This window comes from Eucyclogobius newberryi, unplaced genomic scaffold (assembly GCF_026437365.1).
Source record: "Eucyclogobius newberryi isolate DKJ021-1_F unplaced genomic scaffold, fEucNew1.0.hap1 SCAF_12, whole genome shotgun sequence".
NCBI lineage: Eukaryota > Metazoa > Chordata > Actinopteri > Gobiiformes > Gobiidae > Eucyclogobius > Eucyclogobius newberryi.
The window spans coordinates 16,629,298-16,655,322 of record NW_027315746.1 but is presented as its reverse complement, the minus strand read 5'-3'; the positions used below and the strand labels follow the sequence as shown (position 1 = coordinate 16,655,322).

The window sequence follows — 26,025 nt, the reverse complement described above, 5'->3', positions numbered from 1 at the left end:
TTTAGATTTTTGGGCTTGTACCGGACAGGTTATTGATGACTGCCTAACACAAAATCTTTAGAATTGTTTATGTATGCTGAGGCTAATCCGCTACTGTTTTTTCCAGAACATTAATATTGACAAATGCCTTGGTAAATTTCTTGTTTCCCAGGAGCTTTGTGTGGTTTTGTGCTTTGATATACTGTTCTATGTATTAATTTAAACTTCACTCTTGTAAAAGAGGCTTCGGTCGTTGGTTTCTCTTGTTCCCTGTGTTTTCTTCTGGAGTTTTTTAATTCATTAATTGAGTATATAGAATGAAATAATTTATTGTCATCAGTCATCCTAAATGTTGGACTGGTTTGTGATACCTCTTGATTTTCATCCTCTGTTCATAACCAACCAGCTTGAATTGATTGCGTTCATCTTCTAGGCTTTGATGATGGCTTAATTTCAGATGGCAATAACTCTGTAGGAGATTCATTGTTTTTGAAAGAAATAATTCCACAATCGGCTCCATTTAAGCCCTTTCAACAAGCATCAATCATGTCTTTAGGGTTGAATAAATCCACTGTTTTCTGAATCTATTGTGAAAAGAAAATATTTCACTTTTGTTTATTTGTGCTGACAGAAAAGACATTGAATGTGTACAGGCCCAATAACAGAGATATTAATCATTACTCATTAAACCTTCAATTTGACAGCTGGAATCCATTTTCCACCATAAAACTCAGGTGTCTCCTCCAGCTCAATTTTATTCTATGGTATTCTAGATTGTTGTGACGTCCCATAAAAGCCTATAACTTTTAAATGGCCAACCTGCTGGATGCTCAGTGCAAATATATCTTTAGTTGTTTGCTGAGCTGCTTCTGTGGTCATAACTACATCCGCTCTGCTCTTGGCAACACAATATGACTCTCATCCTGAAAATCACATAAACAAAATACTCATCGTGGTCATAAAACTCAAGCCAATACCACAGTCACCATTTAGTTATATAACACAAACATTTACAGGAAAATGGATATCAAAGTGTATATCATTATTCAAAATGTAAGGTCAGTGGACGTAAAAATCCCAGATGGGCTCGACCCTGCGATCTCGCCAGCCATTTTGGAGCTCGTCCTGACTCAAATGACCCGTCAGAGCGAGCATAAATCAAAGTCCCAATGGAGTTTTGAAGCTACTCATCTGGAATTACACAGGCCTGATTAAGCACCCTACACCTTATATTATACTTCCAGACCCTCACTATATGCAGCATCTGACATTAGCTGTAAATCTCCGTAACCTCATCACAAGCCAAACTTGGGATGAGGTGATGAGGTGATCTTTCAAGTTCGTGGGCCAGTCTCTCAAAGAAGTGATGTTATATGTTCACTTTCTTGTCTTTATTTCAGTTATGTAAGGTTTGGCAATCATGGAAGTTTGGAGTTCAAATTATGGATAGTGATTACATTTCTCTTGGCCTGTTACAGTATGTTGAGACGTTGAGTCAAAACATACAGAAGTTGGGTGCAGATTTGTTGGATCATGATAATGATCTTAAACAGTGGTGGAAAGTACCAAGGTGACAGGTGTTATTATTTGCTGTGAAGTGTTCATGAGTCCAACTGCCGAGGGAAAGAGACTATTCTTGTGGCGGGAGGTTCTGGTCTGGATGGACCGTAGCCTCCTGCCTGAGGGGAGTGGCCTCCTGCCTGAGGGGAGTGGCCTCCTGCCTGAGGGGAGTGGCCTCCTGCCTGAGGGGAGTGGCTCAAATAGTCCATTTTCAGGGTGAGAAGGGTCGGTCGTGATCTGACCTTTTCGTCCCAGAGTCCTGGTGACGTACAGGTCCTGCAGAGATGGAAGTCTTCAACCCATCAACTGTAGTAGCTGTAGTCTCTGTTTGTCCCTGGCTGTGGCTCCAGCGTGCCACACGGTGATGGATTTTTGAAAAGTAGAAAGTACTTTTCTTATGTTTTTAAGCACATTTATTATTACAACTTGTCTAAAGGTTTTGACTTTAAATTCCTGGCTTTAAAAATGACCAGGACTATTAAGTTATTCATTCAGTCTATAACTCAATTATCCTGGCTGATTTAATTGTCAGCCTCTGTTGACTGAAAATCAACACAACTGTTTATTTCTACATTTGATATGAACATACTATCAAAAAATGTGTGAAATACTTTTTCAATCTAGTACAATACATTTACTTTTACTCAGTATCAAAATGGAGTACTTCATTCACCACCCAAGGGGACAGGTTAATGTCGGGATGAAGAACTGAAAAAAATCCAGGTTTGTCCTCATATCACTGAAATCAGCTTATTATAAATCTCACTTAAGCTATTGGTCGACAACAACATCAAATCACAATGTCATTCATGTATCCTTGTGAGAAGAGGTTTCTACAATGTGGTTGCAACAAGTCAAGGCCATATCCCTGACAGTGATTGAAGCCGTGTGTGGAGCTCTCACAGCCACCGAGGAGCGACAGCATAATAAACTAGGAAAGAAGCTGTAATTGGATTTTTGTTGTCAGGCTATAAACAATCTGGAGCGTTGATTTAAATATCTTTCCAAGTTTTGCATTATTCAAGTTGTGAAATACTAGATCTGTGTAGCGTGAATTTGAATCTGACACGTAATGCAACTGAAATGATATTATATTTTCTGCTTGATGTGTTTGAAACCTGTTTGACTTTGATTAATGCACATTGGATTCCTTGACCTTGCGACCACTGTCTTATTGGCATCTATAGATCTTGACTTGCATACTGGGCGACCTCTTGACATTTACCAGCTTGTTCCTCTGAGTGTTCTAATCACATTTGGGATTGTATTGGTTAACAGGGATTCACCTTTTTGTTCTGTTTTTTTGTTCTCACCAATAGGCTACAGCCTTGGTCCCTCGTTCGACCACTTATCTCTATCATCTGTCTGTGCTCTGATCCTCCTCACACTAGAGGGCCATTACATCCTGACACGACTTGATTAAAACTGGAGATTAGCCCAGACTTTAAATATAAGGCACACAGCAGGCCTATAGGGAGGGTTCCTTCCATTCGTGCGCGGTGTGCTTTGTGCGTGTGACAGACAGGGGATGGGTGCTGCACTGTGAGGCCCTGACCTGGAGAGAGATTATTGTGCATGTGGCTGGCAAGATGCTTATTATAATGGATATCTTCCTCGGATATAAGCAAAAGCTATAGCTTCTGGTTATGATGTAATACTTATAAACAGTCTGAAATGTCAGACCTCTGTACCCCACAGAGGGAGACTTTCATTTAAGCCACAGACGCATTGGTGGTAAGAAGCCATGACATAGTCTGAAAATGTGCTCGAATGTTGAGCGCCTTTTGTTTTTGACCAAACCACAATAAAAAAAAAATATCAAAATAAATAAAAATGTGGTTATTAATTTTATTTGCAATGTTTAAACACAGTATAAAATGTATCCAGACAATTCAAGGGCTCTAGTTCCCGCAATTTTACTATTTCAATTCTAATCATACAATTTATAAAGTTTTTGTTATGTAAATATTTATTCAAATCTTCGGCTTGATGTTGGTTCCAATTAAGAATAAATATAATAGGAAGAAATGTAAATTGCATTCCAATTATTTATATGAAATTCACTTTATGCATATGGATAGAAAAAGCAGAAAATTAAATATCAGTCATTATGTTCTCCATCTTGCCTGATTGAAAGTGTTCTTGTATTTCAGCTCTGTTTGGTTTGGTATCTGACAGTGGCAAACAAGAATAAGTTGAACAAAAATATTCAGAATGCAGGGAATATAATTGGCAAAGAACATGGCTGCCAGTCAGCTATGTACAGAATGTCCAAGTCTATCATCTGTGATTCTGAGAGTCCTTCAATACAGAATGTCTTTAGCAACAAAGGTGTACAGTGCAATTTATGTCAAATGCACTAATTAAACGTATGTCTGAGCACAATACTTCTATTAAATACAGCAGGCTTTTATTGTGGTTTTACAGTGATGGCAAAGCTTTGATGGACTGATTGTTGTGTCGTGTGATTTAAACCACAAGCATATTTCTACTATGGTAGACAATAAAGTTAATAAAGTTAACAAACAGCAGAGATTGTGGCGGCCAACGAAAATACGATGCTGTGTTGACAGTAGGTATTGCTCAGCCAAGCAGTGCAAGAGTGGTGACAGGAACGTGACAGTCTGGTCAAGTAAACTGCACTGATTTCCCAGATGAGAAAAAGACTGAACGTGGCTCTTCCGTGTTGTCAATCCAAAGCTTTGCCAAAGGTTAATTCTGTAGAATGAACAAGCCGCTTGCTCTGCTCACTGCACCATCATCTGAATATTAAATCTTTGACAAAGACATGTCTTTACAGTCAGACAGTCATTTCATATTCACTAGACGGACAAGTAGAATTTAATTAGTGCATAGATGAATTCAAATTTTAAAACAAATCAGAAGAAGTAGTTCCAGGTAGGCTGGCGAAAAGGTTCTCTTAGATCAGGGGTGTCCAAACTGTTTTCACCAAGGGCCGCATTTTGAAACTTAAACGGGGCAGAGGGCCACAAACAACTTGACGATGTTGAATTTGTTGAATGACAAAGTGAATCATTCGAAATTTTTGCATTTGATGTAATTGCGATGAGCCTCTACACATTTAATTAGACCTAGAAAATTAATAATAGGTTGGTATAACATCAATATCCCAATTTCACAGTAAAACGCACTACTTGTTGTTGTTTGGGCCAACATAGCAGTAAGCATTTGGCCCCTGGGCCCTAGTTTGGACATGCCTGTCTTAGGGACATTAAAAGAGGGAGTAAAAGGCAAGTTAACTCAATATCTGCTGTTTGTCTCCCCCTAGCGGTTACTATGTGTCACACGTGAAGCCGCGGCTCAGACTTACTAATCTGTCTGAGCCTGTTTGGTTCGGTAGAATTACAGTATTTCCTCACAGTACATCACCAACACCCCATTATTATTTCACGCCAGGAAAATAACCGTCTCTGGACTCTTCTTACAACACACAAAGCACTGGTGGCGTTTGACTCAAGGACGCGCCCCCTCACGCACACGGCGCAGATGACAGAGATGAAGAAGAGGAGGAGAGAGAGGGAGGGAGAAGCGGGGAGGAGAGGTGCAGGTGCTGCCGCGTGTGGGAACAAAACGCCCCGGACTCTGCGTGACCACCGGGACCTCTCCAAACGCACGGACGCACCGGGCAGGTCACGCGCTCCCTCCCCGTGCGCCCATCACTCTTTTATTTTCCGCCCATCCAAACCAAAGTCCGTGCCACATTGAAACGCAGGTGTAGCAGCTTCTCCATCCATCCTTCCTTCCTTTTTTTTTTTTTTTTTTTTTTTACTCTACCTTCTTCCCTCATTGTCCGTGTACCGCAGCTCCCTTGGCTCTGCCTCCTCATCCTCCTCCTCCTCCTCCTCTTCCTCAGCAGGCGCCACACTCTCTATAGTTGCCGCGGGGGAGATTGTTGTGAGCGATGCGTTTAAGAGAAACGTGGTCTTTGTTTATGAGCCGGCTTGTGTTGTTGTCGGTGGCGTTGTAGATGTGTAGACAGCAGCGGGGCTTCAGCCAGCACAGATGACCTGAAGCAGGGAGGGAGGAGAGGCGGTTCCAACTACAGCACAAGATTGTTCCACAAAGAGGCATTTCTATCTTGATCACCATGACTGACCAGGTAAGCAGCCCACAAATATTATTATTATTATTATTATTTTAGCCACCGTGTAGTGCGTGAACTCCCATCATGTGTTTGTCAATGAATGTTCAGTGTTATTCGTGTCCTTTTCTTTCACCTTAGTTAGAAACTGGGTTGGGTTTCACATGTAGGAGAAAACATTATGCTATTGTATTGCATATTCTCAGACTCAAATTATTTCCTTCTGTAAGATAATGATAATTATAGGAAATGGAATCCGCAAATGACATCAGTGAAGTATAGTATGCATTATAAGTTAGAAATGCTACATGTTTGACTGAAAAAGTAATATGGACACATTTAAATCAATTAATGTGTGATTGTTAGAAGACTTGAATGACAAAATGTTACATCTTGTTGTCCAATTGTGTATAATTCCTTCTCTGCCCTATCAGACATACTTTTGTCTCCCCTCGGCAGTTGGAGATTGTTATCCAAATTGGGCTGTAATGATCTGTTCAGGACACATCATTGCTAAAAGATCGTGCCGTTCCAACTCAACAGCGGCGGTGGAAAAGCACAACTGTAATTAGATCTGCATTGTGCTATAGAGAGTCCAAAAGGGAAACAGTCTGTCCTAATTAAATTTGTATTAAGCAGCAGCAGTTTGGCTCAGTTTGTGCAAAGCCTGTGTGAGCGGCAGATTAACCCCTGACACCGGGTTTGAAGCTGCGGTTAGGGCCGCACTGCCTCCACATGTACCGCTCCCGCGAGCCCACTGACAATAAAGGCCATGCGTAATTGATGTGCTCTTTCAATTAACCTAATTGAGCAACGTGAAACCACCAGCAACACTGTTGAATAATAACTGTGTCTGAGAGCGGCTGGGATGACGTCACGCACACACGTATCACCCACTGGCTTTTTCTGATACAGTTTTATTATGAAGCAGTGGGAGTAGTGGTTAATGTAAATGTACACGTGGTAATTATACAGAATACTTCTATTAGAGGTTAATATTGTGGACAAGGCTCCATAGATTAAACGATAATAACAAGATAATAGACGTTTTCAACACAAAATAAGAGTACTTTCTTAATTTTACCATGTGGCCTTGTAGAAGTTCTGTTGAAACTCACGATCGTTCTAAAAATGTCCAGAAAACGTTGTCCTTTTGACACTTAAATGAGTATCTACTTGTCAATTTTGACTTCCTCCATAGATCCAATGCTCTGGCCTTGTTGCTCATAATATAGTCTATATATAAGCGACAAAACGTACCAGTCGAGCTGCAACGATTAATCAACAATCATGTAGTAGTCAAATATAAAGAATAATGACAGTCGTATTTTGATAATTGTAATCGTTATCGTTACTTTACTTTTGATCACAAAGTCAGCGGGATTATCAAAGCAACATGTCAAAATGTCACCATATTTCAACACTTTTTCGGTTGATAATGCATTTAAAAAGTCTCTGTAGTAATGTACAGTGGAAATTAGGGCTGTACTCACTATATTGATATTGTGATATATTGGGAGGGACTTCTTGGCAATACGTGTATCGATACAGTGATACTTTTAAACAATATAAAGTCATTATAAATTGCAGAGTCTGAACCTACAGACTGCTGCATCAAGGCTGAATCTGAGGAGCTGAAAATGTGACTTAATCATAGGACAGTTGTGTTATGATATTGAGGAAGTGTAAAACATGAAATTCCAATGCATTCTGTTATTCTACATAATCAAAACATACATTAGTAAACTTTTAACACCAGTTTTAAGGGATATGCATGAATCAGGCCGCGTCTCGTATCAAGTTCTGAGTATCGGGATTCGTATCGTGGACCAAGTATTGTATTGTCATGTTCTTGGCGAAACCAGCTCTAGTAGAAATAATAGTTTGACTAATTCACATACTAGAAACATCCAATCCATGGAAGAACATTTCATTTGTTTACATTGATAGTGTTGATATAGTGTTGGTATAACACACCGTAATATCTCATTTCTACTAGTTATATGTAGTGTGTATCTGCCCTAAAGCGTATATAATGCATCTTTAGCATATACACCTCTGTAACACCGTGTAACGCTTGTAAACAGTTGTAACCCGATTATTGAACGACCCTGTTGTGATCACATTATTTTGTCATGAGTTCTAGTTAGTCTTTTTAATGAACTCTTATCACTCTTGTCAGCATTGCCACAGAGTGAGAGATGGGTCCGCTCACACACTCATGCACACAGAGCCCAGGGGTGCTGCTGCTGCTAGAAGTGGATTAATTGCCGTATTAATATTGATGAAGGTTGTCTTTCGCTGACCTGTTGTGGCATCACACAGCTCTGCAAAACACACGATCGCATTTATTTGTTTCCATTTTTTTTTTTTTTTACGCTTGTGGAAACACTGAATCCTGTGATGGAGCAGTTGTGGCCTTGACCTATTTGTATCATATGTGAATTCATGCTGCAATGCAATCACTCTACAGAGTTTCATATATATATTGTAGCCTGAGTGAGCCCAGCTGGGAGCTTATTTCAGCTGTCCCGCCCAAGTGTTTATGCTCCACTGGCACCATTCTCTCTCATCTTAAAGACAACATGTGAGCTCTTCTGGTAGTTTAAACTATAATAAACTTGGATTACATTTATATTTACTTTTTTTTGAACCGTTAATATGAATCTAAAACGGTGTGGTAATGCAAACGGTTCCATTCCCTTCATAATGTAATTTCACCGGAGCAAGCAGCTGACTTTCATTTACATATTGTTATTGTCATGACTACGTGACATTTTCAAACCCTTCACCCTGATTAAAATAAGAATACGGTAAATATATTCCAGGGTTACAGACCGACTTTTTTTTTTTTTAACATTGGCACTTCAGGATAATACATGGTAAATGCATTACTCCATGGAAATGTCACACTGTAGAAGTGAATATGAACCATCATAACATGTCTAAAAGCTCATAAAAGAGGATTTTTCATAGAATGTCCCCTTTGATGTCTTCTGTCGGCTAAGCTATGCAATATATAACTTCCCATATCAAGTTCTTGACAAGTACATCCAGGCTCACATAGTACAAGTTATAGTACTGACAATAGAATGATAAATGGCTGTTTGCTGCTCTAGTACAATAAACTGTACATGAGATGAGGTTTTCTCTTGATACGTTTGTAATATTTGTAATATAAATTTTGATTTACTTGAATGAGGCGATTCATAAAGGCAGACTTTAACTGTTTGAACAATGTTATATTAGGGCTGTAGTCGATTAAAGAAAGTCTTATTCAACTAAAGACTTGCCTTGTGGCTCGATTAATTGACTAAATGGGGGTGGAATTAAAAAAAAAGCTCTCAAAACCATCTTTTGATCCGACCATAGTATATTTGACTAAAAGTACTTGCTTATTTGTATGTAAAAAAGAAAAAAGCCTAAATCTTCAGAAAACTCATTCCAGGTCTTTTCCTTTCTGCTGTTTTCCATATAAATCCTGCTGGTTACCGTAACTAAGACGCCACCTACCGATCAATAATACTAAACTCTAAATACACAATGTACAAGTAATACACATGAGCGATTCGAAAAACAAAGCCAACATCATATCCACCCTGTCCAAAGTGGGTTGTCTTTTTAAGATGCGAGTCATAAAACAATAAACATGGATTGACTTCACGTTTTAAACCTCTGTCTGCTCTTGTTCATCTGCAGTTGTTCAGGCCCACCGCATATTGCCACTCCCATGCCCCCCCCCCCGCTCACGCAGATCTCCCTCTGACACATCGAGCGTCTTCATCAGCGTCTTTGCTCTCTTTCCCGTGTGTGTCTCACCTCCACTATTATCTGCTACACTCCCCTCCCCCCTTGTTATCCCCTCTACGCACCAGGACTGTCAGGTGCGTAGAGGGGAGTTTCAGTCACTAACGCTTCCCCCGATGCTTCTCTGTAATGTCAGGAATACATCGTTACACTATGTTTAAGCTACTGTAAATTCATTGTTTTTGTGGGGGAAATGTGATCAATAGAAATGAATGGTTATGTCTAATATAGTTGCATTTAAACCAGTTTCAGGTGTATTTTTTGCGTCTATCTGGTCTTGTTCTGAGTAAGACTCGGTTAAGTCCTGGTTAAATCCTGGTTAAATCTTGATTCTGTTCTGGTCCTAGTTCCTGTCTTTTCTGAGCCTTGCTGTGTGCAGTATTGCTGTCAGTGGTAACATAAATAACACATATAAAACATTGATACCAATGTAGAAGTGGGCAACATTGACGAAAAATGTATATCTAGGTTTTTTTTTGTATCCTGATCAGAATAGTCGGACCAGAACAGGACAGAAATGTGCTAAATGTTGAAATATTTATCAGACAAATGTGAAATGTCTGCAAAATCAATCGAAAAAGTGCATAAATATCACCGTTTACAACATCTTCTTTTTTTTTAAAACTTTAAACAAGTGTTTCTCAAACTGTGGTACACAGATTGCTTTACAGTTCATATATTTGCCTGTCTTTTTACTACACTTTTTTGTTCACTTTTGGGTTGGTCCTTGTTTAGAACTAGCAAAGCAATTGTCCCATTTAATCCCTTTTCAAGCCATAGTTTAGCCCTAGAATAGTTTTGTTCTTGACCTGGTTTCGATCTGGTGGTATTCGGAGGGCCAAATTATTCTTGGATAATACTTGATTTGAAATGTTTGAGAGCCACTGCTATAAATAATATACTTTTTTAATATCTTCAAAACAACATTCATGATATGATCTAAATGTTGATATATCGCTCTCCTTTTCCACCACACTCCTGCACTAGTATTGTTCTGTCTCAGGCACAACACTGTTAATAAACCATGTTTCTGCTCTTGTATTTCAGTACAGTATGTTTCTGACCACGGCCCCGCCCCTGCGCAGGGGTAGCACGCCCTTACCTGTCAAACACCAGCTGAGGAGAGAGGAGGCTGTGTCTGAGGACTGTGATTGGATCCCAGGTCTGGAGGAGCCCGCCACGTTGCCTATTACTGAAACAGCGGTGCCTCGGGACGAGCCATTTGGCCAAACGGCAGCTGCCCAGCCCACATATCACAGTCACGGAGGGGCACTGCGGTTAGTGCTGCTGGGACAGAACGGCGTGGGCAAATCATCTCTGGCCTTATCTCTGGCAGGACAGACGGATCGGTCGCTCTCCATAGACTCTGAGTCACAGGCATGCGGTAATGGCTCGTACTGGGATGCACTTATTCTGGCTGCATGCACATCTGTGGAAGAGTCACATCAACTTTTATTATTCTGATTGTCCTTAAGTAGCATCAGCTAGCAAATCCTACACTCGTTATCATTCATATTTATGTAGAGGGACCTTTTGGGGAGTGGAGCCATATCAAGAGTTGTGGTTATTAAGGTCATAATATCACTGTAGGAACTAGAAAGTAATAGTCATGTCAATTTTCAAAGCAAAAACGTAATCTCAAAGTAAACCTAAAATGTTTATCCATCAGAAAGTTTGAGCTCATAAAGCTCACATCCCACCAGTAATTTATATTGATATAAATGGGATGATTTAAAATTTGGAATATCGGAATATAAGGGACCTCTCTAAGGGAGGCAGACCGGGATGTGCTTAGGGCTGAAGAGGCTAAAGAGTTTAACAAAGAGACAAGACAAGAGGAGTTCAAGCAGAATTTAAAGCTATATTTAAACAACTTGTAATTACAATATCATTTATAATGATATGATAACATTTTCTTTGCTCGAGACGAGTGTTGATCCATTTGAAGGAAATTCAGGATTATTAAGGATTTCATTGTTTTTGGTTATGGTGTCATTTATTGTGAATAATGCAAACATTTCATATCTTGACATTGGTAATTGCTATATATCCAAACTCAGTGCAAAAGGATTGCATTACAAAAAAAACTTTTGACTTGTATTGAAAAGGGAATTTTTTTAAATCCCTCTGTACATTACACTCTTACCATAAATACACACAGTACATCTTCATATAATATAGATTAGATTATATATAGATTATATTCTGCCTCTACATGGCGACATGATGTTTTCATTGCGTTCATTCAGTGGAGGCACCATGCTTTATTTAACAACGTGCCGATCTATTCTGGGAAACTGTGTGAGCGGATGTAGGGGAATGCTCTGTGACACCTTTTTCTATTATCACCTCCATATCAATTCTAGGCAGCTCAGAGCATCTGTTTTAGAGCCCCATCAGCCACATGGGTGAAACAACCATCACCTGCCACCAGTCAAACTCCAATATGTGCAAAGTGAAGTCAAACAAGCCCAGATACACTCTTTTACTTAATTCTTCTTAAATGAGTTTCCTGACGTGCCTGGATTTGAACTAAATCATGTTTTCCTCAAATATTGCATTCATTTCATGTAGATTAGCCCGTTCATTCTAATGTCATTTCCTTTGTCAGACCGTTTGCTCAAGGACTGCAGGGCGTTCTGTTGCTGGTCTGTTTGTGTAGCTCCACATGACATGGCTGTTACGGTCATGGCTAACGTAATGTATGGATGTTTGTCATGGATGTTTGCAGGTGAAGGGTACGAGTGCTCCGTTACCGTGGACGATGAGGACAGCAAACTCGTTGTCTACGACAACTGGAAACAGGTGAGAAACTCTGATTCCTGCTGTGACGTTTGACTTTGTCTTCATTTATTCCCCTTTTGTCAAGCACCTGATAGAATGGCAAGCTTCTGGGAAGGTAATATAAATAGAAATAAACGGACCAACACGTATCCAGTTAAATCAACCAATCATTTCTACAATCTTCCGCAAATAATGAAATAAGACATCTTTGACAAATTGACAGCATCTTTACTCCTTTTAGTATTTATCCAAATAAATTTAGGCAGGAATTTAAATATGTTTTGCCTTTGTGCGTTAAGGGTACGTAAGGCAGCAGAGGCCAAAACCGTGTCAGCTTCACAAAGAAGCTTTTCATACTCCAAAGCATTCAGAAATGGCTGTTGGAATTGGGGATGCATTTTGTCAGGCATTTTAGGAACGCTATTAAGTGCCGATCATTTGTTTGATTATAATGTCCTCTGTAGCCTTGGCAGACGTGATTTAGAAGTGTACTTTGTTGTACTTTTGGGGATGTGAAGCAAATGTTTTGGGCCTTTGTGGAGCACTCTCTGGGCAATAGTGGCTTTCAAGGTTCAATCGCTTTGAGACTTTTGATGGCAGCAGGAAACCAATGAAAGTGACAAAGGGAAGAACAATCCATTTGTTCCTAATCAAGTGCTTTTTAAGTACTTTTTCAGATGATTATACAGTTTTGACGCTGGTTTTAGTACTGATTATCTGGGTTTTCATTCTTTTTGACAACTCTTTAAAAATGCTGAAAGATGGAACCATCAATATTTTTTTTAGAGAAGCTGATGCTCTGAAATCTTTGCAGTTACAGGGTAAGAAAGCGGCAGCTGTCATACTTCAATGCATCTTTGTGTTCTTTTATTGAACATAGTGGCAAATCCTCTCGCGTTAGCCCTTTCATATTTCAAAGCGGTATTGGAATGAGAAATCACAGCAAGGCCAAAAACTGTAGCCGTTGTGCATCATCAGTCCTTCAAGCTGAATAAGAGTTAATACTACCAGTAGCACTTTTTGTTGCATTCTGCATCCTAGCTCCATATGGTGACACTTCAGGAACCCAAAAAAAATCATCTAAAATTCTGTGTGCAGCAATCTTAATTAGTGTGAAGGGCAGGCCATTCATTTCACTCGCTGTCCCAGATGTCCACTCCACTGCAGGCCCTGCCCCACAAGGTTAAATTATTCACACACTGTTCTATTTAGCTTAAGGGAACCGCGTCTGAAAACCAGGCCCCGGACTTTTCGTGGACGCGCTTTTTCCAGTTCACCGTCTGTCCCGCCGCTCTGGCCCTCTCATCCATCTCCTTTCATTTGCTGCCATCCCTTTTCATGAGCCTCACTTCACTGGCCCCGTTTTGCTGCAGTTACATCTCACTCCGGGTTAATTGCGTCTGTTATTCTGCGCATGCTAATACAAGGCTAATGCGCAAACAAGCGGGACACGCAGGCCAGCGGGAGGCTTGTGCACGCTCTAGGACTACATGTGATGTGGACGTGGTAGGTTCGGGCTGGACCGTTTCGTCTGATGACAGTTGGGGTTTTTGTCCCTCTCAGTGCTTAAGCCTCCAGAGTCCAGACGAAGGGCCGTGGTGAATCAAGCATGATGTTATGGTCACTTATCTATCTCTAATAACATCTCCACACATGCGTGACCGCTGACCACTGCAGCAACACACCCACTACACATAAAATGTTTGTGCTAGGCATTAGGGATGTCAAGATGCTTTGGTTAATTGATAATTATGATGATTTAGGTCACAATATAATGGTTTATTTTTTCTCCAATACATAGCCCAACAATAGCCCTAAATGTTTTTTGTCTGGTTGTTTTTGTCAGTCAGAAAGTTCAATTTTGTAAAGGTGGTCACTCACTTGAGTAATAGTAACATGTTAGACCACGGGAATGAAAGAAAATTAAAGATTTCACCGTTGTTTAGTCGCAGTCTCAATAATTGTGAGTAATCGTTAAATGTTTGATATTGTGACATCCCGATTAGCCATCATGACAAATATGTTCAAATTTTGAAAGTGCACTTGACACACGTGGTAAATATTTATCTAGTTTTACATCTGTCAAGGGGCCGTTTGTAAAGAAATTGTTTCAACTAAAAAGTTTAAAATTACAGGAAGTAGCGACATTCAATGAGCGACATCCCAAAAATGCAAGGACAATTAACACGCAAAGAACACAGCTTTTTGACACTCTAAACAATCATTCAACAAAATAAAGGTGATCAATTCTTAATATTTGTCAAATCATTACTATTGTTTGTATATATGGATTTGGACCCTTGTTTTCAGTATGGTTGCTTGGTAACTGTTGTGTAATTACCTCCACCTATGTCACATCTGCTACTCATGTCCAACTTGCCATTTGAACCCATTTCTATCCTTTCATTTTAAGGTCAAAACAGTCACTTTTTACCTAACATACCCCACCCACTAAGGGACGCCACGTGTTAGAGAAAGTGTATCACGCCTGTCAGTCGCGTTGAAGGTTACGCAGACGTGTGGTCAGCAGAAATACTCTTGAGCCTAGAGCTCAGTCGTTAGCTCTTTTGGTCCCTAGAGGAGGGACCAAAAGGAGGGAGCTTCTGTTCTTGTGGCGAGCTGTAAGTATTCTCTACGGGGCACCCTAACCTACTCCCCATGTTACCATAGCAACCTGCATCGACATCCACGTAGACACTGTCGGACAGGACGATGTAATCAGTCACTCACAAATAGACATCCAATACTGCAGGTTTCCTCCCTGTGCGAGGTATCTCTCCATCGGGCCTCATCAAGTGGAAGCTGCCGCTACACGAGGTGTTAGCTCGCGCACACACGCTCTTAAACTCTATTACAGCTTGGTATAGTTGTTAATTGCACTTGGCTAGCTACATATTTCAGCTTGTTATTTCCTGCCAGTCTCTAAAGTCTAAACAAAAACTGTTACTTAGAAGAGAATATCTGAAGAAATCCTATAAAACAAATACAACAGATATACATTTTGCAATTACATGTTCAATATAAAAGGTGAATTTATGAACATAACTTCAACTTTACCACAACTAACTCTATAACAGTTTCAAGATATTTTAGATATTATTATTTTATTGATATGGCAACATATCGGATTTGTACTTGGTATTGGAACATCCCTTGGGCTTGGGCTGCATCTCTATTATTATTATATTATATTATATTATATTATATTATATTATATTATATTATATTATAAAATCCATCCCAGTTTTTGATTTTATATATTTTTTTCTTATTAAACATTTGATATTAATTTCCTGAACATAAACGATACATATTGTTTTGTCATTGAAATTTAACTTGGTACATTTTTTTTTTAATTCTGAACTCTACTTCACATTGACAGAGGATTGGCTGTGAACACCGCCATTAAAACAACGTAGTTTAATATAGCTCTTGATTAAAATTAAATTAAGTGCACTAACCTAATTACTCACTACAGTTTTAGACACTAATCCAGCCAAGCTCACTCTGGGCCAGTTCCAAGTCTGGGTAAATTGACAGAATTGCCTTGGAAAACACCCAATGGATATCTATACAAAATAAACATTAAAATATTGATCATGGCAAACTATAAGTGAAATAATGTAGGGATATATATTATATAAAAATCTAATCCAAGACTCTCCACAGCTGCCATGGGGCATAGTGATGGAAGGTGTGGCTGCCACTCATGACGTTTTGCCACAAAGAGCCACATTTTGAAACATATAAGGAGTGGAAGGGCACAGACAACATGACAATGAAGTTAATCACCTCTAATAACGCTTGGAACATTAATATTAGGTCTGCATCACATCTAAATGATAGTTATTTAGGTTATGATCGCAGAACGTTATCCAATTTTACAGTAAAAACTACTACTCCTGGTTGTTTGGGCCATTTCAGCAACAAAAATTGGTCTGAAAGACACATTTGGCCCTCGGGTCATATTTTGGACACCCCTCCCTTAGAGCCATTGCGACCCGAAAGTAATTACTGTAATTTTCTGAAATCTGCTCTGCCACTCGTCTAGGATCTGTGCCGATGACAAATCTGGTTGTCCTTTTCCCCATAATTGCACTACAGTCAGGAGAAATGCAGACACTACCGTATGTTGCAGTACAGCGTGCAGCAGTGTGTTGTCCAGCCTCACTCCCGTTGCCCCGTGCGTATTGTAATACAGTGCGCGCAACACGACACATGTTACTCAAGGCTCAGGGGCTGGAGTTTGCTCAGCCAGACACTGCTTGTTGTAAGTGTTGTTGACGTCACGGTCGTTTAAATAAATCATCCCTTTTCCCAGAATAGAAACATGAGCACATTTGGCCTTGACCGTATCAGCAGTGCAGTCTTAAAACCAGCCCAGTCTTATGATGTTTCCTGATGCACATTTTAACTGTGCGGAGAGATCGAGGTCACACCAGACCAGAGGGGTGAGCGAGCCCCTCCTCAGTTTGGATTTTCTTGTCTGTGTATTTGCTTTCATATCCTAAAGTCGTTCTGTCAGGAGCACGAGCCCCGACTGAAACTTTTCATTATTATTTGATGCGGTGCAATTGAAATATTTATTGAAGACAAGTGAAAGGTGTAGCCTGAAGCCTGCAGATGTAGGCCAAGCAGTATGTGTGTGTCTGTTATCAGGGTGAAGTCTCAGCCGCCCCTCAGGACTATTATATCTATCTTGGAGAAAATGAGATAAAGTACACAGGATGCAATTTGCAGAGGAATAATTGCAGCTTGACCACATTCCTTTGCGCACTCTGAAAAAAACATGTTCCACCACTTCATTTTAGATAAACCAAGCGCAGAACCTAATTTAAATTGATCAGAGTCTCATTATTTGCTTCAGTTTTGTATCACTTTTTGACATTTATTTCATTTTAGTGGGTTTAAGATCAAAACCAGGACACGCACCTAAACCAGGAAACAAATTGTGTCTTGTAGGATTTCACCAGATTAGACGGTAGCAGAACTAATCCCGTTTTAAATTCTAGATTAATCAACCTTGATACATTTGTCACTACACCTAAAGTTGTTGTTGTTGTTGTTGTTGTTGTTGTTGTTGTTGTTGTTGTTGTTGTTGTTGTTGTTGCTGTTGCTGTTGCTGTTGCTGTTGTTGTTGTTAAAACCTGGTGATATTTTTTCAACGTGTTCGTGGTGGTTCTGCATAATTTGTCCTCCACATTAAAGTAAAATTCATTCAAAGTTGCTCATATTCAGAAAAGTAGGTCATGATGAAACATATCTCATCCTGGAGCTTAGTGCTTTTTTATCCTGTTTTTGGAGGTCAAAGGTCAAATGTGGGGCAGCGTCCCTGAAGCCGCTCCAGATGCGGGTGCAGATGTTCACTTACAAGGCACATAGCCCACTACAATAATATGCTGCCAGTTGACATGAATAGAGTCTTTTGCAACATGGCTGTACTGAACGATACTGTACTAACTAGAGGTTATGGTAAAGGCAGTGGTGGAAAGTGACAGTAGTATTGTACTTTAATACATATTTTCTTTATCTTTCTTTAGACAAAAACAATACATTTTCTTGCTGCATTGGCGGGTTTATTTTTAGCACGTTCATGGTGACGTTCTGCCTGGAGGTGTGAGTTCAAGTCCCAGCTTTGAACAAACAAACAAACATAATGACAAAAAAATTAAAAAGAAAAATAAGAAATTGATACTGTCGCTTCTGTTGACCAAAAATCTGTAAATAATTTATGCCACTACTACATTTGACCTGTTGTTCGTTCTAAAAATATGTATAAAATACAGTTTTTCTCTAAAAGTGATTATTAAAGGGATACTTCAATACTTTTACTCAAGTATTTTTTTACATGTATCTGTACTTTTGCTTAAGTTACAACATATTATTACCACCACTGGTTGCTAAAAGGCATTTGGTTTGGCTTTGAGGCATTTATTACAGCCTTTTTCATGTTTCCTCCTAATGTTGCCATTCATTTTTTCTCCTCATTGTGGTAGTGTTCGACCTCCTGCAGCCCATATCTTGTTAAATATTCCTCTGTTTTCGACAAAAAAAGCACAAATTCACAAACTCAGCGTTCCCATCCCACTGCAGCATTGCTTGGTCATGCTGTTATCAGATGGTCGGAGGTAGGAGTGTATTGTGAGGGCCTTGTTCTGCTCCTTCCTCTTCCTAACACCCTCCATTCATCACTTCACCATCTGTATCGATTGGCCCGCTCCCTCATTTCTCTCTGACATGCACTTTGCACACATCTGTCACCCTGGGTCAGATGCCGTTCGCTTTTGATACAGAAAAACGCAAACACCAGTCTGTATTTTTGTGTGTCCTTTTGCAGGTGGTTGTGCAGGTTCTATTGTTGCAAAGACGTAAGTGGCTTAGCTCATGTAGCGTGTGCACTAAGTGGGTGCAGAGATAGTTTCAATGTGTGCTTCTGTCTCCAGGGAGCGGGTTAATGAGAGATATGAAATCGCGTATGTAAATAGGCTGGGTGAAAGTAGAGCTGTAGGTTTTGAATTGAACAGCATAATATATTGAGAGCAGTGTAGTTTATGCAAATGCAGTGTGGAAAGTGATTCATTGTCCTCTCTACTAATGGTCATGATGCAGCACCGGGGTCTTGTTGGTTGTTTGTTGAAAGGAGTTTATGTCCTGGGCTTAACACAGCAAGTTTGCAGAACAATCCATAATAGTGGTTGGTAAGTAGGAGTGGGTGATATTGAGAAAAATAAATATATATATTTTTTGGAGCAGACTGATAACAATATCCAGATGATTACAATGTAAATTCAACAGAAATGTGCCATAAAAAGGGTATAAGGTGATATTTCTACAGACATTTCACACCTGTCAACTTAACCTCAACTATTACTTTGAAAAGACATGTTTTACCATAAACTATATACTTGATATTAAAATGTAGCATAATCTCAAAACAACAACTACAGTATTATCAAAACAGTAAATCTCCTACAGAGTTACATAAAGCGCTCTGTCTTTTTATGTGAGTTGTCATGGATCGTTGTAGTCTGACTGGAAGTGATGGTGGTGGGTTCAATGGTAGAGTCAGTAGTGATGATTGTTCTTGGATTATAAGTGGTATACTGATTTTGAGAAGAAAAAAACATGTAAAGGAAAGTCTTCCATTTATGTTGAAGGATTACATGGCTGTTCATATAATCCCAAACTGAATATATGAAATCACTACAAATTCTAGACTCTACTTTGCTTAAGCCCTGCACAGGCCATAGTAAATCTTTACATCGACAATGTCACTTTAATGGCACTAATAAAATCGCTTGAAGCCATGTTTTCTGTTCGCTAAATGCTTTTATTTCTTATCTCCATCAGCACCAGAAACAAGAGGATGTGTCTCTGATGGCCTGTTTTTTTGATACTGCTCCAGTTTTAAAGCCACATCTATCATGGGGTTTCAAGGTCTGAATGATCGCCCCATTAGTCTGTGTTTAGAGCCATTGTAAAAGCACGGCAGCTACAAATCACATGCCACAGCTCAAAGCCAATTGTTGCACAAATAACTTCAAGTTGGTCCATGAAAAGTGTCAAACTCTCAAAGTATGTTCATCTTCGCTAACCTTGGATAATTGGTTGAGTTGTTTCTGAATCGTTCACAAAAGTACCACGTAAATGATGAAAACCAAGTTAGACATCTGTTGGCTGGAGTCAGTGGAAGCAGTAGCCCAAAGCGACTCTTCTGACTAAAATGCTCATTATTTATTCATAATTTGTGCATGAAGCCAACACTGTAAGCAAAGTTTTGAATAATAATCAGTGCCAGTGTCAGCCTGTGTTGAGACTGAGGATATTGCGCCAACAGTGCAGTTTGAAGTTGGACAAATCAATAGCTAGATACTAAACTCATTTTAACAAGAATCAATATTGAAAAAAATGTTTTTCCTTGAATCGTTTTTTGACTATAAAACCACTTGGTATTTAAAGAAACTACAATTGTTTTGAGTATATTTTTTATAATCGTTGTGGTATCAACAACAGTTTTTCCTTAGTAGTTCAAGTTGGAATCGAGTATACAGTAAGCTATGGCCTAACTCGGTTAGAAAGGAAAATGATCCAGATATAATGTTATTACATTTTGAGGTGTAAGTCAAATGTAAAATACCAACCATGGTATTAAAGGCAAATGCAACTTGAACTGCCCACAAAATAAAATATCCTAATGTATATTTCTAGATTTGACCATAAATTACAGCAAACATTTCAATCCAATTTTATTGTTGACAGAACAAGGAATTATAATAATAAAGTTGCATGATCTAAAACAGCGTCAGCTTGTTTAAGATTTTAGATTTTGTTTTTATTCTGGTGCCAGAATTCTGTAGTATTTTTCAAAATATATAATATCAAAAACTTCAAACGTCTGCCAAAGGTGGCTCCGGTGCCCAGAGATGTTACTGCCCTATTTAATGAGCAACAAAGCCCTCGCTCACTTTTCAAAAATGAATCATTGCACATTTACTGACTCTTTGTGGCTAAATTTGTCTGGCAATAGTGTTGAAAAAAAAAAAAACACTTTAAAATAAGGTTAGTTAATCTAGTTTATGCTTTTTAAGGCAATTACTAGCATTTGTTTGTACTGTAATACCTTAAATAAATGTTTATAAGTCAATAAAAAAGAGCTTTACTAAGCTGCTTATTAAAATATTAAGTGATATAAGTGATAAATGCATTTGAATGCCTTTCATGAGCTTATAAATAAAAAATAAATAACTCGTACTTAATAACGCCTTATAAATAATTTACCAGGGAACCTTTCTAACGTTATTAAAAACTTCCCTTTATATAGTAAAACCTACACCAACCAACAATTTGGCTTGAAAATATCTCAAACTGTGATCAATACTGTAACAGGTCTGAAAATAATAACAAACGATAAATAATGATAAGAAGTGTCATTTGGGTTTCAGGATTTCAACACACGCTCACAGCAGCTTGTAATATTTCCACACTGTGAACTAGGGAAACCATCTCTACAGAGCCGAGCCCGAAGAGAGAAGATGAGCTCATGATTACTCGCACGATTCAGGGGGCTCTTTGATGCGTAGTCTTTGCATTTGCGTGCAACTTGTTTTGCGCTGCGTCTGAACGTGTGTGCGCATGGGAGGAGTAGGCATTGACAGATGGCCTGCTCCCTGCCAACCGTGCAGAGAGTGAGGGAGAGAGAATTGGCTTCTTCCCCATCCTCCCCGCCTCGGTTCCACAGAGGCGTATTCACTTCATGGTCACACTTCTCTTACTAATCGATGTGTCCAGTCTTACCACTCCTTCGCTGATTCTCTCGCCGTCCTCTCCTCCTCGTGCGGCGTTGTTGTCGATCCGCTCGTCGGCCGCATCGCTCAGTCCGACAGTGACAGGTGGCGGAGCTGTCGTGCCCCTCCGCGCTCCCCCTCTCTTCCTCTCTGCCCTGTCTGCTCATGCGCTCCCAGAGATAGATGGACTGCCAAGGCTCTCCCCGTGAATTTCCTGCTCCAGGGTGTGATCCGGTGCTACAGCTCAGCCGCTCAGGATGATGTGTATTTTTTGTGAAACTCTCCAGAGGGCAGGAATTCACCTTTCCGGTGGGATGTAGGGCAAGGGCGTTTGTGCAGGTGTGACACACATACGCTTTAAAGTGAGTGGCGTTAGGGAGAAGATTGAGTTAGGTACAACATGGTTATATATTGATTTAATTTACTCCCGGAGTGACTCTAGTTGAATCAGAAAATCGATTCTTCATTTCCGGTGATCTAATAAAAGTCAATGTAAAGTTATAAATAGTATGAAACATAATCCTATTACTCGCCTGTAACTTTTTACTTTCAGTCATTGATTTAAAAGGAAGTTATACACACAGACCAGTGCATGCTGTCGTTGTACTTGGCATACCTTTGCTTTGTATGAATGAGTGTTTAATTGGAGAGGCTGGTAGCGATAATTAATAATGTATAATTGAAATACAAAAAAGCGCCATGTAAATCAGTTGCACAACTTATAACATTATTATTCGGAACAAACTGTAGACCTTTGTACATCAGACAACACCATCCAGCCATCACGTGTTCAATACTTTCAATACTGGCTTTATTTGTTCAATAGTTGTTGTATATTGTCACAATGTGTCCCCAACAAATATCCTTAACAATTTTACTCCATCTACTATTAAGGACATAGAATGAAGCCACTATTGGTATGTTTGCACCACTTGTCAAGACAATTTGGATCATATACAGGAGAAAGGAGTTGTGGATGTACTTATAACTCAACAATGTTTAGATTTACAGTATATACCACTCTAATGTCTTGCTCTCAGTTTGATACAGTGAAAGAAATACCAAAATTGTGTTCCCAGAAGTAGAAGTGGGTACATCCTGTCCAGGCTCCTGCTTCTCCGACAGGATTTAAAGGCAGAATTGTTTTTGCAGAATTGATCGCTCTGACCCTCACTGCACTCATTCCTAGAGTCCGTAGGTAAGAGGAGCGTGGGAGGAGGTTTCATGTTTCCTTGTTTGGACAAAGTTCCATCGATTGCTTGAAGATGTGTTTTGGAATGTTTTGTATGCTTTAAACAGATCACTGATGTGTGAAATTAGTTTGTAATATTTTAAATTTAATTATTTTTTGCTGCTCCATTTCAAGTTACCGCAGTAAATCATATGATTTCACATACACCCCTATCCTCCCACAGCAGCCACTAACTTGATGGCCTTTTTCATTACATCCATAAATCTTCCTCATGGTGCCTCGTCTGGCAGCTCTAACCTGAGCACCCTTATAAAAATAGAAAATAAAATTAATTGCACATGTTCAAACCACCTCAAGCAATGTCCTTCCGTAAAATGGTCGCTCTCTCTAAACCTGCCCACCTTCGCCATTTGCATCTGCTTCCTCAACCTCTGCCTCTAATGATTATACAAAAGTGTTAGTTAGAATATTGAATAGAAATTAGACTGTGTTTTAGCACTTTGAAATACAGTATGCTTATTTTAAAGGTGACCCAAATGGTGCATGTTTAATTAATATTCGATGGCCTTGAAGCTACATTAGGCTGATTCCTCAGGGTGCCTTTGCAAACGTGAATCACTGCCCACCATTAACTGCCCCGGTCACTATGTAATAGTATTTGTGGTGTCCACACCTTTAACTAATGCAGGATTAACGAATTTGTTAGCAGTGCATGACTGTAATTAAGGCATGAGATGATCAGCCCGATGCTCTGTTTGGGATTATCATAACGTTTCATGCTTGTCCAATACATTGGTCAATCACTGAAAAATACAACCATATCTTAATAAAAGAGGTCGTTGTTTTCTTTCCATCCATCCATCCATCTTCTGCTGCTTTATCCGGGGCCGGGTCGCGGGGGCAGCAGTCTGAGCAGGGACTCACAGACTTCCTTCTCCCCAGACACTTCCTCCAACTCCTCCGGGTGGATCCCGAGGCGTTCCCAGGCCAGCCGAGAGACATAGTCTCTCCAGCGTGTCCTGGGTCTTCCCGGTGGGACATGCCTGAAACACCTCCCGAGGGAGGCGCCCAGGAGGCATCCGGAACAGATGCCCGAGCCACCTCAGCTGGCTCCTCTCGACGTGGAGGAGCAGCGGCTCTACTCCGAGCTCCCCCCATGTGGCAGAGCTCCTCACCTTATCTCTAAGGGAGCGCCCAGCCACACGGCGGAGGAAACTCATTTTGACCGCTTGTATCCGCGATCTTGTTCTTTCGGTCACTACCCAAAGCTCGTGATCATAGGTGAGGGTTGGAACGTAGACCGACCGGTAAATAGAGAGCTTTGCCTTTCGGCTCAGCTCCCTCTTTATCACAACGGTCCGATGCAGCGACTGCATCACTGCAGCCGCTGCACCGATCCGCCTGTCGATCTCACGCTCCATCCTTCCCTCACTCGTGAACAAGACCCCGAGATACTTGAACTCCTCCACTTGGGGCAAGGACACCCCACCCACCTGAAGAGGGCAAGCCACCTTTTTCCGGTCGAGAACCATGGCCTCGGATTTGGAGGTGCTGATTCTCATCCCAGCCGTTTAACACTCGGCTGCAAACCGTCCCAGTGCATGTTGCAGGTCCGGGTTTGATGGAGCCATCAGGACAACATCGTCTACAAACAGCAGAGATGAGATCCTGTGGTCCCCAAACCGGACACCCTCCGACCCCTGACTGCGCCTAGAAATTCTGTCCATAAAAACTATGAACAGAACCGGTGACAAAGGGCAGCCCTGGTGGAGTCCAACATGCACTGGGAACAGGTATGACTTACTGCCGGCAATGCAAACACAGCTCCTGCTCCGGTCATACAGGGACCGGACAGCCCTGAGCAAAGGGCCCCGGACCCCGTACTCCCGGAGCACCCCCCAAAGGACACCCCGAGGGACACGGTCGAAAGCCTTCTCCAGATCCACAAAGCACATGTAGACTGGTTGGGCAAACTCCCATGAGCCCTCGAGCACCCGATGGAGGGTATAGAGCTGGTCCAGTGTTCCACGACCGGGACAAAAAACCACTCTGCTCCTCCTGAATCGGAGGTTCGACTATCGGATTCTCCTCTCCAGTACCTTGGAATAGACCTTACCCGGGAGGCTGAGGAGTGTGATCCCTCTGTAGTTGGAACACACCCTCCGGTCCCCCTTCTTGAACAGAGGGACCACCACCCCGGTCTCCCAGTCCAGAGGCACGGTCCCCGAACGCCACGCGATGTTGCAGAGACGTGTCAACCAAGACAGTCCTACAACATCCAGATACTTTAGGTACTCAGGGCGGATCTCATCCACCCCCGGAGCCCTGCCACCGAGGAGTTTGAGAACAACCTCAGTGACTTCAGCTTGGGTGATGGAGGAGCCAGCCTCCGAGTCCCCGGTCTCTACTTCCTCTTCGGAAGACGTGACTGAGGGATTAAGGAGATCCTCAAAGTATTCCTTCCACCGTCCGACGACATCCCCAGTCGAGGTCAGCAGGCCTCCACCCGCACCGTAAACGGTGTTGGTGAGACACTGCTTCCCCCTCCTGAGGCGCCGGACGGTTTGCCAGAATTTCTTTGGTGCCGACCGATAGTCCTCCTCCATGGCCTCCCCGAACTCCTCCCAGGCCCGGGTTTTTGCCTCTGCGACAGCACGAGCCGCGGCTCGCTTGGCCTGCCGATACCCGTCGATGACCTCCAGAGAACTACAAGCCAGAGTGGCCTGATAGGCCTCCTTCTTCAGTCTGACGGCATCCCTTACTTCCGGTGTCCACCACCGGGTTCGGGGGTTGCCGCCACGACAGGCACCGGAGACCTTGCGACCACAACTCCGAGCAGCCGCATCAACAATGGAGGCGGAGAACATGGTCCACTCGGACTCAATGTCCCCAACCTCCCCCGAGACATGGGAGAAGCTCTCCCGGAGGTGCGAGTTGAATACCCTACTGACAGAGGGCTCCACTAGACGTTCCCAACAGACCCTCACAATGCGCTTGGGTCTACCAAGTCTGTCCGGCTTCCTCCTCCGCCAGCGGATCCAACTCACCACCAGGTGGTGATCGGTTGACAACTCTGCCCCTCTCTTCACCCGAGTGTCCAAGACACGCGGCCGGAGGTCTGATGACACGACAACAAAGTCGATCATTGACCTCCGGCCTAGGGTGTCCTGGTGCCATGTGCACTGATGGACACCCTTGTGCTTGAACATGGTGTTCGTTATGGACAATCCGTGGCTAGCACAGAAGTCCAATAACTGAACACCACTCGGGTTCAGATCGGGGAAGCCGTTCTTCCCGATCACCCCTCTCCAGGTGTC

General features: G+C 41.2%; 1 protein-coding gene across 1 annotated transcript in view; it reads left to right on the top strand.

Moving 5' to 3' along the window:
- The first annotated feature begins 5,447 nt into the window (after nt 1-5,447).
- rem2 (RAS (RAD and GEM)-like GTP binding 2) overlaps nt 5,448-26,025 on the top strand; it is a 31,201-nt gene continuing 10,623 nt past the window's right edge. Inside the window, exons 1-3 of the mRNA XM_072440971.1 lie at nt 5,448-5,659; nt 10,496-10,832; nt 12,180-12,253. Of these exons, the coding sequence (XP_072297072.1) occupies nt 5,648-5,659; nt 10,496-10,832; nt 12,180-12,253 (423 nt within the window). The 5' untranslated portion in view covers nt 5,448-5,647. The remainder of the gene's footprint in view (nt 5,660-10,495; nt 10,833-12,179; nt 12,254-26,025) is intronic.